At 41.8% G+C, this 15,059-nt stretch overlaps 1 protein-coding gene across 3 annotated transcripts in view; it reads right to left on the bottom strand.

Annotated features, from left to right (window-relative positions):
* Positions 1 to 7,998: 7,998 nt before the first annotated feature.
* Positions 7,999 to 15,059, bottom strand: part of skila (SKI-like proto-oncogene a) — a 101,813-nt gene continuing 94,752 nt past the window's right edge. For 2 of the 3 annotated variants that reach the window (XM_059992299.1, XM_059992308.1), the window contains exon 7: positions 8,004 to 12,375. In XM_059992299.1, the coding sequence (XP_059848282.1) occupies positions 12,193 to 12,375 (183 nt within the window). In that variant the 3' untranslated portion in view covers positions 8,004 to 12,192. Of the gene's footprint in view, positions 12,376 to 15,059 lie in introns of all 3 variants that reach the window. The other variant, XM_059992316.1, reaches the window with a different exon arrangement.

The raw sequence follows: 15,059 nt of genomic DNA, 5'->3' as shown, positions 1-15,059 counted from the left end.
ACCCTTTCCAATGCTTCCAGATCCTTCCTATAGTGAGGCGACCAGAACTGGACACAATATTCCAAGTATGGCCTAACCAGAGTTTTATAGAGCTGCATCATTACCCCACAACTCTTAAACTCTATCCATATAACCATATAACAATTATAGCATGGAAACAGGCCATCTCGGCCTTTCTAGTCCATGCTGAACACTTACTCTCACCTAGTCCCACCTACCTGCACTCAGCCTATAACCCTTCATTCCTTTCCTGTCTATATTCCTATCCAATTTTATTTAAATGACAATGTCGAACCTGCCTCTACCACTTCTACTGGAAGCTCATTCCACACTGCTACCACTCTCTGAGTAAAGAAGTTCCCCCTCGTGTTACCCCTAAACTTTTGCCCCCTAACTCTCAACTCATGTCCTCTTGTTTGAATCTCCCCTACTCTCAATGGAAGAAACCTATCCACGCCAACTCTATCTATCCCCCTCATAATTTTAATACCTCTATCAAGTCCCCCTCAACCTTCTATGCTCCAAAGTATAAAGACCTAACTTGTTCAATCCTTCTCTGTAACTTAGGTGCTGAAACCCAGGTAACATTCTAGAAAATCTCCTCTACTCTTCCTACTTTGTTGACATCTTTCCTATAATTCGATGACCAGAACTGTACACAATACTCCAAATTTCGCCACACCAATGCCTTGTACAATTTTAACATTACATCCCAACTCCTATACTCAATGCTCGGATTTATAAAGGCCAGCATACCAAGAGCTTTCTTCACCACCCTATTCACATGAGATTCCACCTTCAGGGAACTATGCACCATTATTCTTAGATCACTCTGTTCTACTGCATTCCTCAATGCCCTACCATTTACCATGTATCTCCTATTTTGATTATTCCTACCAAAATGTAGCACCTCACACTTATCAGCATTAAACTCCATCTGCCATCTTTCAGCCCACTCTTCTAACTGGCCTAAATCTCTCTTCAAGCTTTGAAAACCTATTTCATTATCCACAACACCACCTATCTTTGTATCTTCTACATACTTATTAATCCAATTTACCACCCCAACATCCAGATCATTAATGTAAATGACAAACAACATTAGACCCAGTACAGATCCCTGAGGCACACCACTAGTCACCGGCCTCCAACCTGACAAACAGTTATCCACCACTACTCTCTGGCATCTCCCACCTAGCCACCGTTGAATCCATTTTACTACTTCAATATTAATACCTAACGATTGAACCTTCCTAACTAACCTTCCATATGGAACATCATCAAAGGCCTTACTGAAGTCCATATAGACAACCTCCACTGCTTTACCCTCATCAACTTTCCTAGCAACCTCTTCAAAGAATTCAATAAGGTTTGTTAAACATGATCTTCCAAGCACAAATCCATATTGACTATTCCTAATCAGACCCTGTCCATCCAGATAATTATATATACCATCTCTAAGAATACTTTCTATTAATTTACCCACCACTGATGTGAAACGCACAGGCCGATAATTGCTAGGTTTATTCTTAGAACCCTTTTTAAACAATGGAACCACATGAGCAATACGCCAATCCTCTGGCACCATCCCCATTTCTATTTACATTTGAAATATTTCTGAGCCCCAGCTATTTCTGCACTAACTTCCCTCAAGGTCCTAGGGAATATCCAGTCAGGACCTGGAGACTTATCCACTTTTATATCCTTTAAAAGCGCCAGTACTTCCTCTTCTTTAATCATCATGGTTTCCATAACTACCCTACTTGTTTCCCTTACCTTACACAATTCAAAATCCTTCTCCTTAGTGAATACTGAAGAAAAGAAATTGTTCAAAATCTCCACCATCTCTTTTGGCTCCACACATAGGTGTCCACTCTGATTCTCTAAGGGACCAATTTTGTCACTCACTATCCTTTTGCTATTAATATAACTGTAGAAACCCTTTGGATTTATTTTCACCTTACTTGCCAAAGCAACCTCATATCTCCTTTTAGCTTTTATAATTTCTTTCTTAAGATTCTTTTTACATTCTTTATATTCCTCAAGCACCTCATTTACTCCATGCTGCCCATATTTATTGTAGATCTCTCTTTTTCTGAACCAAGTTTCCAATATCCCTTGAATACCATGGCTCTCTCAAAATTTTAACCTTTCCTTTCAACCAAACAGGAACATAAGGATTCTGTACCCTCAAAATTTCACATTTGAATAATCTCCACTTCTCTATTACATCCTTCCCAGAAAGCAAATTGTCCCAATTTATTCCTTCTAAATCCTTTTGCATCTCCTCAAAGTTAGCCTTTCTCCAATCAAAAATCTCAACCCTGGGTCCAGACCTATCCCTCTCCATAATTATTATATGGAGGTATCAATGGAAGTGTACCAGTTCACAGAAATGGAGGGAGTTTGGATGGAAAAACTTGATAAGATATTTTATTACACTTCTCAGAAATCCCATTATGATAGTAACCTCCCTGTTTGCTGGAGAAATTGTGCAAAACAAAATGCAAATCATTATCATATTTTTTGGGACTGCCCTGTTATTGAAGACTATTGGAGTGAGATACACAATGCCCTACAAGTCATCTTTAAATGTGAAATACCCTTAGAGAGTAAGACCATATATTTTGGATATATAACCTCAAGAATGGTTGAACAGAGATAAATATTTAATGAATATTCTGTTGGTGGTTGGTAAAAAGACTCTTACTAGGAAATGGATATCACAGGAGAGCCCAACTTTAAATACATGGATGGAAATTACAATGGACATTTACAAAATGGAGAAGATAACAGCATCTGTTAATCACAAGCTGGAACAATTTGATTCATACTGAGAAAAATGGTTTAACTACATAATGCCTCATAGGCCTGATTTTATTCTCACAAATCAATGAATATGTTGTAAAAAAAAATCACTCCCTACTTGTACATAGTTCTTTCCTTTCGCTTGTTTTTTCTTTCCACTCTTTTCTATAAGTGTATACCTCAGATAAATACTTTGTGGAGATTTGTGATATATATGATTATATGATATATATGTACAATGCCTGAAATACATCTTATGGAAATGTTTGTTTGATGATGAACTTCAATAAAAAATAAATTACAAAAAAAATGAGAAAAAAGGAACTAATGGCATTGTGATCACTGGACCCGAAGTGCTCCCCGACACATACCTCCATCACCTGACCTATCTCATTCCCTAACAGGAGATCCAACACTGCCCTTTCTCTAGTTGGTACCTCTATGTATTGCTGCAAAAAACTATCCTGCACACATTTCACAAACTCCAAACTATCCAGCCCTTTTACAGAATGGGCTCCCCAGTTGATGTGTGGAAAATCAAAATCTCCCACAATCACAACCTTGTGCTTACTACAAATATCTGCTATCTCCTTATAAATTGGCTCCTCCAATTCTCGCTCCCCATTAGGTGGTCTATAATACACCCCTGTAAGTGTTACTACACCTTTCCCATTCCTCAATTCCACCCAAATAGTCCCCCTAGAGAAGCCGTCTAATCTAACCTGCCAAAGCACCGCTGTAATATTTTCTCTGACAAGCAATGTAATACCTCCCCACTTGCCCCTCCGATTCTATCACACCTGAAGCAATGAAATCCAGGAATAATTAGTTACCAAACACACATCTCCTGCAACCATGTTTCACTAATAGCTACATCATATTTCCAGTTATCAATCCATGCTCTCTCATCCACCTTTCTCACAATGCTCCTAGCATTAAAATAAATGCATTTTAAAAATTCTCCACCTCTTACTCTCTGTTTATCCCTAACAGTGCAAACAACTTTACTATCTTCTTTTTCTTCCTTCTCCCCTACATCTTCAGTCTAAGTGCTCCTCTTCTCTATCATCTGCCTATCCTCCCTCACACACTGTCTACAAGCTTTCTCTATTTGCAAACTAACCTCCTCTCCTAGTCTCTTCAATTTGATTCCCACCCCCCAACTGTTCTAGTTTAACGTCTCCCCAATCGCCTTAGCAAATCTCCCCACCAGGATATTGGTCTCCCGAGGAATCAAGTGCAACCCGTACTTTTTGTACAGGTCACACCTGCCCCAATAGAGGTCCCAATGATCCAGAAACTTGAATCCCTGCCCCTTGCTCCAATCCCTCAGCCACACATTTATCCTCCACCACATTCCATTCCTACTCTCACTGTCGCATGGCACAGGCAGTAATCCCAAGATTACTACCTTCGTGGTCCTTCTTCTTAGCTCCCTTCCTATATTCTCCTTTCAGGACCTCTTCCCTTTTCCTACCTGTGTCATTCGTACCTATATGTACCACGACCTCTGGCTCTTCACCCTCCCACTTCAGGATATCTTGGACGCAATCAGAAACATCCCAGACCTTGGCACCAGGGAGGCAAACTACCATCCAGGTCTCCCGATTGCGTCCACAGAATCGCCTCTACCGAGTCCCCAATTACTACTGCCTTCCTCTTCCTTTCCCTACCCTTCTGAGCCACAGGGCCGGACTCTGTGCCAGAGACATGGCCACTGCCGCTTCCCCCAGGTAGGCTGTCTCCCCCCCCCCCCCACCAACAGGAGTACTTATTATCAAGGGGTACAGCCACTGGGGTACTCTCCAGTACCTGACTCTTCCCCTTCCCTCTCCTAACCGTGACCCAATTGTCTGCCTCCCGTGGCCCTGGTGTGACCATCGGCCTGTAACTCCTCTCTATCAATTCCTCACTCTCCCTGACCAGACTAAGGTACTCGAGCTGCAACTCCAGTTCCTGAACACGGACCCTTAGGAGCTGCAGCTCGGCGCACCTAGCACAGATATGGACATCCGGGAGGCTAGGAAACTCCAGGACCTCCCACATCCGACACCGAACAACAAGCTGCCCTCAAACTCATAATTCCCCCTTTCCTCAAATAACAGGAAAAATGGAAAACTAAACCTACCTTGCCTCGCCTGTTTTCGCCTAAGATCATTCAGTCAAAGCCCTTAAGCCTTAATTCTGCTCCCGGCTCACTCTGCAGCCCGCAAATGGCGCTACCCACTGTATAAGGCTGTGTTCCTTTTAAGTCTTCTGCGCTTCACTGCCCAATGTCACACGCCTGCACAGTCCTGCCTCTCTTGACTCAGATGAGAAGAAAAAATCAAAATGGCTCCCACAGCACTCCCGTTCTGATTCTCAGCCTTCTCCAAATTCCCTCGACTTATGAAAGCTAACACTCCTTAAGCTTGCTTAACTACCCTATCTACCTGTGAGGCAACTTTCAGGGATCTGTGGACATGTACCCCCAGATCCCTCTGCTCCTTCACACTACCAACTATCCTGCCATTTATTTTGTACTCTGCCTTGGAGTTTGTCCTTCCAAAGTGTACCACCTCACATTTCTTTGGGTTGAACTCCATCTGCCACTTCTCAGCCCACTTCTGCATCCTATCAATGTCTCCCTGCAATCTTTGACAATCCTCAACACTATTCACACCACCACCAATCTTTGTGTTGTCTGCAAACTTGCCAACCCACCCTTCTACCCCAACATCCAGGTCATTAATAGAAATCACAAAAAGTAGAGGTCCCAGAAACCAATCCTTGTGGGGCACCACTAGTCACAACCCTCCAAACTGAATGTACTACCTCCACCATGACCCTCTGCTTTCTGCAGGGAAGCCAATTCTGAATCCACCTGGCCAAACTTCCCTGGATCCCATGCCTTCTGACTTTCTGAATAAGCCTACCACGTGGAATCTTGTCAAATGCCTTACTAAAATCCATGTAGATCACATCCACTGCACTACCCTCATCTATATGCCTGGTCACCTCCTCAAAGAACTCTATCAGGATTGTTAAACACGATCTGCCCTTCACAAAGCTATGCTGACTGTCCCTGATCAGACCATGATTCTCTCATAGATAGAATGCCCATAGATTCTATCTCTAAGAATCTTTTCCAACAGCTTTCGCACCACAGAGGTAAGACTCACTGATCTATAATTACCCAGGCTATCCCTACTACCTTTATTGAACAAGGGGACAACATTCACCTCCCTCCAATCCTCCGGTACCATTCCTGTGGACAACGAGGACATAAAGATCCTAGCCAGAGGCTCAGCAATCTCTTCCCTTGCCTCATGGAGCAGCCTGAGGAATACTCCGTCAGGCCCCGGGGACTTATCCGTCCTAGTGTATTTTAACAACTCTAACACCTCTTCTCCCTTAATATCAACATGCTCCAGAACATCAACCTCAATCATACTGTCCTCACCATCATCAAGTTCCCTCTCAGTGGTGAATACCAAAGAGAAGTATTCATTGAGGACCTCGCTCACTTCCACAGCCTCCAGGCATATCTTCCCACCTTTATCTCTAATCGGTCCTATCTTCACTCCCATCAATCTTTTGTTCTTCACATAATTGAAGAATGCCTTGGGGTTTTCCTTTACCCTACTCGCCAAGGCCTTCTCATGCCCCCTTTTTGCTCTCCTCAGCCCCTTCTTAAGCTCCTTTCTTGCTACCCTATATTCCTCAATAGATTCATCTGATCCTTGCTTCCTAAACCTCAAGTATGCTGCCTTCTTCCATCTGACTAGATTCTCCACCTCACTTGTCACCCGTGGTTCCTTCACCCTACTATTCTTTATCTTCCTCACAAGGACAAATTTACCCCTAACATCTTGCAAGAGATCCCTAAACAACAACCACATGTCCATAGTACATTTTCCTGCAAAAACATCATCCCAATCCACACCTGCAAGTTCTAGCCCTATAGCCTCATAATTTGCCTTTCCCCAATTAAAAGTTTTCCTGCCCTCTCTGAATCTATCCTTTTCCATGATAATGTTAAAGGCCAGGGACCGGTGGTCACTGTCCCCCAGATGCTCACCCACTGAGAGATCTGTGACCTGACATGGTAAGAGTTGTTCATTTTATTTTGAGGCTGTGCTAGAGGAAACATAGTCTCAACATTCACTCTATCTAGGACTTGCAAGATTTGATTGGTTTCAATTAGATTCTTCCCCCCACCCCCACCTCCCATTCTTCTAAACTCCAGCAAATACAATACAGAGCTATCAAACTTACCTAATATGTTAATCCTTTCATACCCCTAATCATTCTCATGAACCTCCTCTGGACCCTCTCCAATGGCAGCATATCCTTTCTTAGATGGGGCCCAAAATTGCTCACAGTACTCCAAGCACACTCTGACCAATGCCTTATAAAGCCTGCACTTTATATGCTTACTTTTATATTCTAATAGTCTCAAAATGAATGCTAAGATTGTATTTGCCTTCCATACCACTAACTCAACTTCCAAGTTAATCTTTAGGGAATCCTGTACAAGGACTTCCACAAAGTAAGTGTAAAAGCCAAGTATCGTATACTGTGGTTTGGCAATTTAACTCCAGGATTTTACAATAGAATAATGACTCAATTTTGTTAGCTGAGTAATCAGATTCAAAAGTTGTGTCTCATAAACAAATTATCTGTTTTCATATTATTTATTCCGCTACAGCAGAAAAAATGTCCTCCCTGTCCTTCGAGCCATGCCAGACAACCATCCTCCGATTTAATCCTAGCCTAATCACGGGCAATTCACAATGATCAACTGGTACATCTTTGGAATGTGAGAGGAAACAGGTTTACCCGGGGAAACACATGCATTCAGGGGGAGAACGTACAAAATCCTTACAGACAGCAGTGGGAACTGACCCCGGGTCACTGGAACTGGAAAGATTATGCTGTCTTTTCAATGCTGGTGTTAGGTATATTTATGCCAAAAGGAAACTTTTATATACACGAAGTCATGTTTTTGTAAGGAACTATTTGGACTATAATTATAAACATTGGCAATGCAATATAAATTTTCATATGCCATAACATGCTTTAGAACCAAATACAGAAACAGTGAAATAAGACAGAAGGAAGACACTGGAACAAACAAAAAGAAACTTTATTCAAATAGCAGTCCACAGGCTGTGCCACTGCCAAACCTGCCCTAATGGCTACCTTAACCAGTATGGAAGGGTTCCTTAAGGTTGTCATAGCCAGGGGTTGTGGGGGTGGGTGGAGTCTCAAATAGCCTCTGACAACCAAATCCAGCTCTGGCCTGTACACACGGTTCAGCTATGAAGCTGGCAGAATCAGTTCCATTTCAAGGTGGGTTACTGGTGCCTTAAAACCCGTAGCTGCAGGCAGATGGAATTCAATAGCCATGGTTGGCAGCTCACCTACGAGAAGGAAAACTTTTATCTCAAACCTTCACTACCTTGCGGCTATACCCAGTCATGGAGAAGGCTTCGGGAGTAAAGCTAGAGTAAAAATCCAGAGATAGGATCCCTAAGGAATTCCTACATTGCATTCAATTGACAGAGGATGAGGTGACCTGATAGAGGTGTATAAGATTATGAGAGGCATTGATCATGTGGATAGTCAGAGGCTTTTTTCCCCAGGGCTGAAATGGTTATCACGAGAAGGCACAGTTTTAAGGTACTTGGAAGTAGGTACAAAGGAGATGACAGGGGTAAGTTTCCTTAAACAGAGAGTGGTGAGTGTGTGGAATGGGCTGCCAGCGACAGTGGTGGAGGCGGATATGATAGGGTCTTTTAAAAGACTCCTGGACAGGTATGTGGAGCTTAGAAAAGTAGAGGACTATGGATAACCCTAGGTAATTTCTAAGGTAAGAAAATGTTCAGCACAGCTTTGTGAGCCGAAGGGCCTGTATTGTGCTGTAGGCTTTCTATGTTTCTAACGCTGACTGTGAGCCAGTGCCAAACTGTATTTGTCTCTGCTGTTCCCTTTGATTCGTCAGCTGCAGGGAGAAGGGGAGCCTGCTGCACAGGCAATAGCTTGCTCTCCATTTCGTAACTCCCTGCCTTGTGTACCAGCAAGCGTATCATGTAGACAGCTAGGACGCTATATCCATGACCGACCCTGACAAACAGAGGGCCCTATGTGGAAGGGACTGCAAGGCATTAAGCTTCAAAACCACAGATTCCAAAGGGGAGCCTAAGCAATAAACCGGTAAACACATGAGGCTTGGAGACGCTGGAAATCCAGATTAACACACAAAAAGTACTGGAGGAACTCAGCAGGTCAAGCAGCATCTATGAAGAGGAGTAAAGAATCTGAATAGTCCTGTCCCATATTTCAGCCAGTTGTGAATATTTCTGATGGCTGATTGGGAAGCGCAAGGTTTTCAGTGCTGCCACCAACACCAGAGACAGGTGAGATTTTTAATTAAGAATTGCTTCATTTTCATTTATTTTTCTTTAGTGTTACTTATATTTCTCAACAATTTTCACTTTTGATTTACAGTTTATTCCTAAAAATCCAGATTGGGTCTAGTTTTGAAAATTCTTTGCTGGATTTTTAAAGAGGTAAGCATTTCATTAAATCCCTTTGCAATATTAAGCAGTGCAGGAATGACATAACCAGATGTGGTTGTTAAAACAATATCATATTGTATCTCTTGCATAAACACAAGAGATTTTGCAGATGCTGCAAATCCAGAGCAACACACACAGAATGCTGGAGGAACTCAGCAGGTCAGGCAGCATCTGTGGAGCGGAATAAGTCATTGTTTCAGGCTGAGACCTTTCAGCAGGTCTGGGAAGGAAATGAGAAGAAGCCAGAATAAGGTGAGGGGAAGGGAAGGAGTACAGGTGAGAAGGTGATAGGTGAAGCCAGGTGAGAGGGAAGGTAGGTTGGTGATGAAGTAGGAAAATGGGAGGAGATATGTGGTAGAGGTAAAGGTGTAAAGAAGAAGGAATTGGATGGGACAGAGCACCATGGGGGTGGTGGTGGTGAGAAGGATGGTAGGTCAGTTGGGTTCACTCAAAATAAAATGGTTAATTATTTATCACACCAGCATGCACCTGATAATGTCACACAGTATTGAAGTGAATGGCGTCACAGTAGCAACTAAAAGGTAATACAGTCGGCCCTCCTTATCTGCGAGGGATTGGTTCCGGGACCCCTCGTGGATACCAAAATTTGCGGATGCTCAAGTCCCTTGTTCAACCTGTATCGATTCAGTGGACCTTCGGACCCAGTGGAATCCTAGAACTTATTTAACCTGGCTCAGTGTGGTGCACGTTAGGACTCAATGGCAGAACTCTGAATCCACAGTGTTTGCGTTCATGAAAATAATCACAATCACAATTCAAAATAAAGTGGAAATAATAAAGCGATCGGAAAGAGGTGAAACACCATCGGTCACTGGAACAGCATTAGGCTACGTCGGTCAACGATCGGAACAATTTTAAAGGATAAAGTGAGAAAGGCTCTGCCCCAATGAAAGCTACAATTATTACTAAGCAACGCAGTGGTTTAATTATTGGGTTTTTGATCCTCCACATCAACCCGGCACAGTGGAGAGCGCACTCAGGAGCGAAATGTCACTAGATCAAACTCAGTAACTTCCGTTCCTGAGCCCGGTACTGAAACATACGTTCTTAAGTGTTTTATATTCACAAAAAGGTAAGATATATACGAAAACAAACGTTTGACTAACTACGCTAAATAATACCGGATGTACCTGTTCTGACTTACTTAGTAAGAGAACTTACGATTTTTTTTTTATCCCGATCTACAATAACCCATGCACATCCTCCCGTATACTTCAAATCATCTCTAGATTACTTATAATAACTAATACAATGTAAATGCTATGTAAATAGTTGTTATACTGCATTGTTTAGGGAATAATGACAAGAAAAAAAAGTCTGTACATGCTCAAACAAGTGCTGGAAGAGCACTTCCAGGTTTTCGCGATTCGCGGTTGGTTGAAATCGCGCATGCGGAATTCACAGATAAGGAGGGCCGACTGTATACAGGTTGTTAAGTTGACAATAAAATATTCCATTTTTCTGTGTACATGTATGGAATAAATTCAAGAATGCAGTTGTATCTGCAGAGAAAAGCCAGTGTTCCATGAGAATTAACACCATCATAATTATTTTAGTTTCCAAATATCTATTTATTCCTTTCTTCAAGCTTCAGGTATTACTTTAGAGAAGTGATCAAACTTTTGGGACACTGTAAATGGTTACAGACAACACACTCCCTGTCGTCGTACAGACCAAGGCGGCCACAGTTTTAATATGAAATTGTTTCTGTGGCTAACTTCAACTGCTGCAAAGGGTCTGCAGTTAGCTTTAAACGGAGGCAAACAGTAAGCCAGTCCATTGATTAATGCCCAATGGCTTCAGTTGCAAGAGGCATTTGTGGATCAGCAGAGTACACAACCAGGCTTCAGTGTGAATGATTTAATGAGTCTAATAGCACTCATTGGCACAGCTCCCATCCAAGAGCAGAGTGAGATGCAAGGGAGGCAGTACCCTCAGAGAACAGTGCCTCAGAAACCAGAGCAGTCCACTCATAAATAAGAAAAGAAATTGTAGAAAATAGAGCTTGGAATTTACATCAATGATCATATACAGCCACTTTTAGAAGAAACTGTGAAAAGCCATAGCCATGTCTGCTACAGTTTATATATTTTACATTTTCAGAATAATAATGGGATGGAATAATTTAGGGCCCACTTCAGGATTTTGTAAAAAGAGAAATCTTTGTAAAATTGCTATCTTTGTAAATCAAATTCAAGGTTAATCCCCCTGGCCTGCCCTGCACATTAGAGCAATTGGTACAGAGGAACTGAGGGGCAGGAGCAGCGATAAAGAACACATGCAAATCCAGAGAATAAAGCTGAAGTTTTCTGAACAACCAAACTGCAGTAAATTACAAAACAGGTTTTCTTGCATATTGTGCCAATATGAAGTAAACAGGGTTCGGCAACGAACAAAGCACAGGGACCGATGCAACTGGTGATTTTAACAAAAGCCATTTATAAAGGCAATGGGAAAGAGCACAGAGAACAGGTTTTATGTTTGACTGGCTCTGCATGCATATAAATTTTCAAAAGTTATCAAATAACATATCTCCCATGCTTAGCCATTTTATTATGTAGATATTTAACGAGTGCATTATATATATTTATATACAAAACTGAATTAGTTTAAACTTTTCTTTCTAGATTTTTGCTCTAAACTGGATTAATTACAATTAACTCCAGTATTCAAAGCAACTGTTACTCAATTGCACAGATTCCTTCCAGACTTGAATTCACCAGTCGTTTTTGAAAGTAATTTCTAAAAAAAATTACTTCACATCAAAGTTGCGGGCGCTTCGAAGGAGATTTTGCTCTCATCAGTTTGTTACAGAGTTCACTTCAGTGCTGCCCTTATTTCTGGAAGTTTCTATGATCTGAAGCTTCAGTTCCTTCACCATGGCTTCCAGCTTCTCCCGTGCCTCGCGCTCACACCTCAGCTCTTCTTGGAGTTCCCGGCGATCTGCTTCCGCTCGGTCCAGCCTTTGTCTCAGCTCGGCTAACTGTATGCCGTGATGAAGGGAAGGGAAGGATCGGAAGAGAAAACATAAACTGATGTTAAAGTTGGACACTTCTTCACTGATTTCAGTACCGCTTTCAAAGTTACTTGCCACAGTTATTCCAATCACCTCGTCCACTGCCTCTACAATTCCCAACAAGCACAGCTTAACAATGAGACATAACAATAATTCGATTTCTAATAATCATGCAAATGAAATTTCTCTTCTTTTGCACGATTGTCTTTCCATCTATATGCAGTTTGTCAATGATTCTACTGTGTTTCTTTGTATCTACTGTGAATGCCCGCAAAATAAAAGAATCTCAGGGTGGGATATGGTGACATACATGTACTGTGATAACAAATTTACTTTGAACTTGGAAATCTTTTACGTAACCTAGTACTGATAATTTCAGTCATGGTTTTAAAAGGAAATGCAAGAAATTACTGCCAATCTTCTCCAGTTCAGATTGCTTCTTAACAATTTTAAGCCATCAATGTTTCCATTAACTGGTTTTTTACTGTCACATGTACCAAGATACAACGCAAAGCTTTGTTTGCACGGCCATGGAATCCAGGCGAATTGAAAACAGGGAACTGCTGCAATAAAGCCTTGGCCCTGTCAGCTTTCCATAAGATATAGGAGCAGAAATGGGCTATTTACCCCATTGAGTCTGCTCCACCATTCAAATCATGGCTGATATTTTAACGCCATTCTCCTGCCTTCTCTCCATTATTCTTGATCCCCTTACCAAACAAGAACCTATCAACGTCTGTTTGAAGGGGAAAATAAATTAGCCATGTTTGAATGATGGAGAAGACACAATGAGCTGAAATGGCCTAATTTTGCTCCCATATCTAACGGCCTAAAGTTTATCAAGTTTCAGAAAAAAACAACTGAACTGTATGTAATTTGGTTAACAAAATAAAACCAACAGAACCAACATAAAAGGAAGTTGAGCCAGTGGAGTCACTCATCTACCCATCCAATAGTGGAGGTTCTAGGAGAGATAGAGGAAAAGAGTGCTGGTACTGGATAATGTACTAGAAGGGTAAGAGTACCAGGCACATGGAAACACCAGTAACACCAACATCCCACACCCAAGTTACATCACACAGTAACCTCTAGATAGATTACCCTTCCATCTTCAATCCGGACCTAAACTCCACACCAAACAACATTTTGGTTACATCAACTCCAGAAGGACTGCAGTGGTTGTAAGGGAAGAGTTACATTTGATTCCTCTTTGGTATATGTTAAAATGCATAACACAAAATGGAAGTGTATAAGACAAAATGGTCAAAATAAGACAATCAGGACCCAGTCCTGATGAAGGGTCTCGGCCCGAAACGTCGACAGTGCTTCTCCTTATAGGTGCTGCCTGGCCTGCTGTGTTCCACCATCATTTTGTGTGTGTTGTTTGAATTTCCAGCATCTGCAGATTTCCTCGCGTTTGCAAGACAAAATGGTGTTAGTCTGGATTGTTGGAATGTTTTAAGAAAGTACAAGGGAACCAGTCCACAATGGTCTGAGAACTTAGTGTGAGTCTACAACCTTGAGAGTATATAATGATGCTGAAAAGCATGTTTGGCTGGAAAGTATTGTGATAAAGGGTCTTGAAGGGTATAAGAAAGGGCGTTTTCTTAGTGCAAGGGGGAAGCAGCATCCATCATCAAGGACTTCCAACATCCAGGCCATGCTCTCTTCTTGTTGTTACTATTGGGAAGGAGATACAGGAGCCATTGGTCCCTCAACACCAAGTTCAGAAAAAGTTATTACCCTTCAAACATCAGGCTCCTGAACCAGAGTGGATCACCTCAACTCTGAACTGATTCCACAGCCTATTGACTCACTTTCAAGGACTTTACAACTCATATTCTCAGTATTATTTATTTACATTTTTTTTGTATTTACACTATTTGTCTTCTTTTGCACTTTGGTTGATTATTTGTCTCTGTGATTTTCACTGATTCTGTTATCAATAGGGGAGTCTTTTCAGGTGGGGTCATGACTAATGCAAGAGCTGGCAAGAGAGACAGAGACATTGAAAGAAAGAGATAGAGCAAGAGATTGGATAAGATGGAAGAGACTTACAGTTCCTTTCAGCAGTATATTGTGTGGTGTGGTTTAGTTGTTGGTGGACAAGTATTATTTTGTCTCTTTTAAAGGTAAAGACCGAAGATTAGCTTTATAAGTTATATGTACATCAAAACATAAGGTAATATTGTCGCTTACGTCAACAACCGTCACAGTCCGAGGACATGCTATGGGCAGCCCACAAGTGTCGCCATGCTTTCGGCACCGACGTAGCACGTCCACAACTTTACCAGCACTAACCCATATGTCTTTATAATGTGGGAGGAAACTAGAGCACCAACAGGAATTGAGCACCAATCTTACAGCTAGCGCAGTAAAGCATTACACTAACTGCCCTGCTACCATGGCAACCCCATTTTACTACTTTAACCATTTTAACCATCTATTTCTGTATTTTATTCTTTATAGCCTCAGTGGCCACTTTATGAGACCTCCTGTACCTCATAACGAGGCCACTGTGTGTATGTTCATGGTCTCCAGCTGCTGCAGCCCACCCACTTCAAAGTTCAATGTGTTATGCACTGAGAGATAGTCGTCTGCACACCACAGTCATAACACTTGGTTATCTGAGTGACTGTTGCCTTCCTGTC

The sequence above is a fragment of the Hypanus sabinus genome, chromosome 2 (assembly GCF_030144855.1).
Source record: "Hypanus sabinus isolate sHypSab1 chromosome 2, sHypSab1.hap1, whole genome shotgun sequence".
Classification (NCBI taxonomy): Eukaryota; Metazoa; Chordata; class Chondrichthyes; order Myliobatiformes; family Dasyatidae; genus Hypanus; species Hypanus sabinus.
This window is presented reverse-complemented; position numbering and strand designations above follow the sequence as displayed.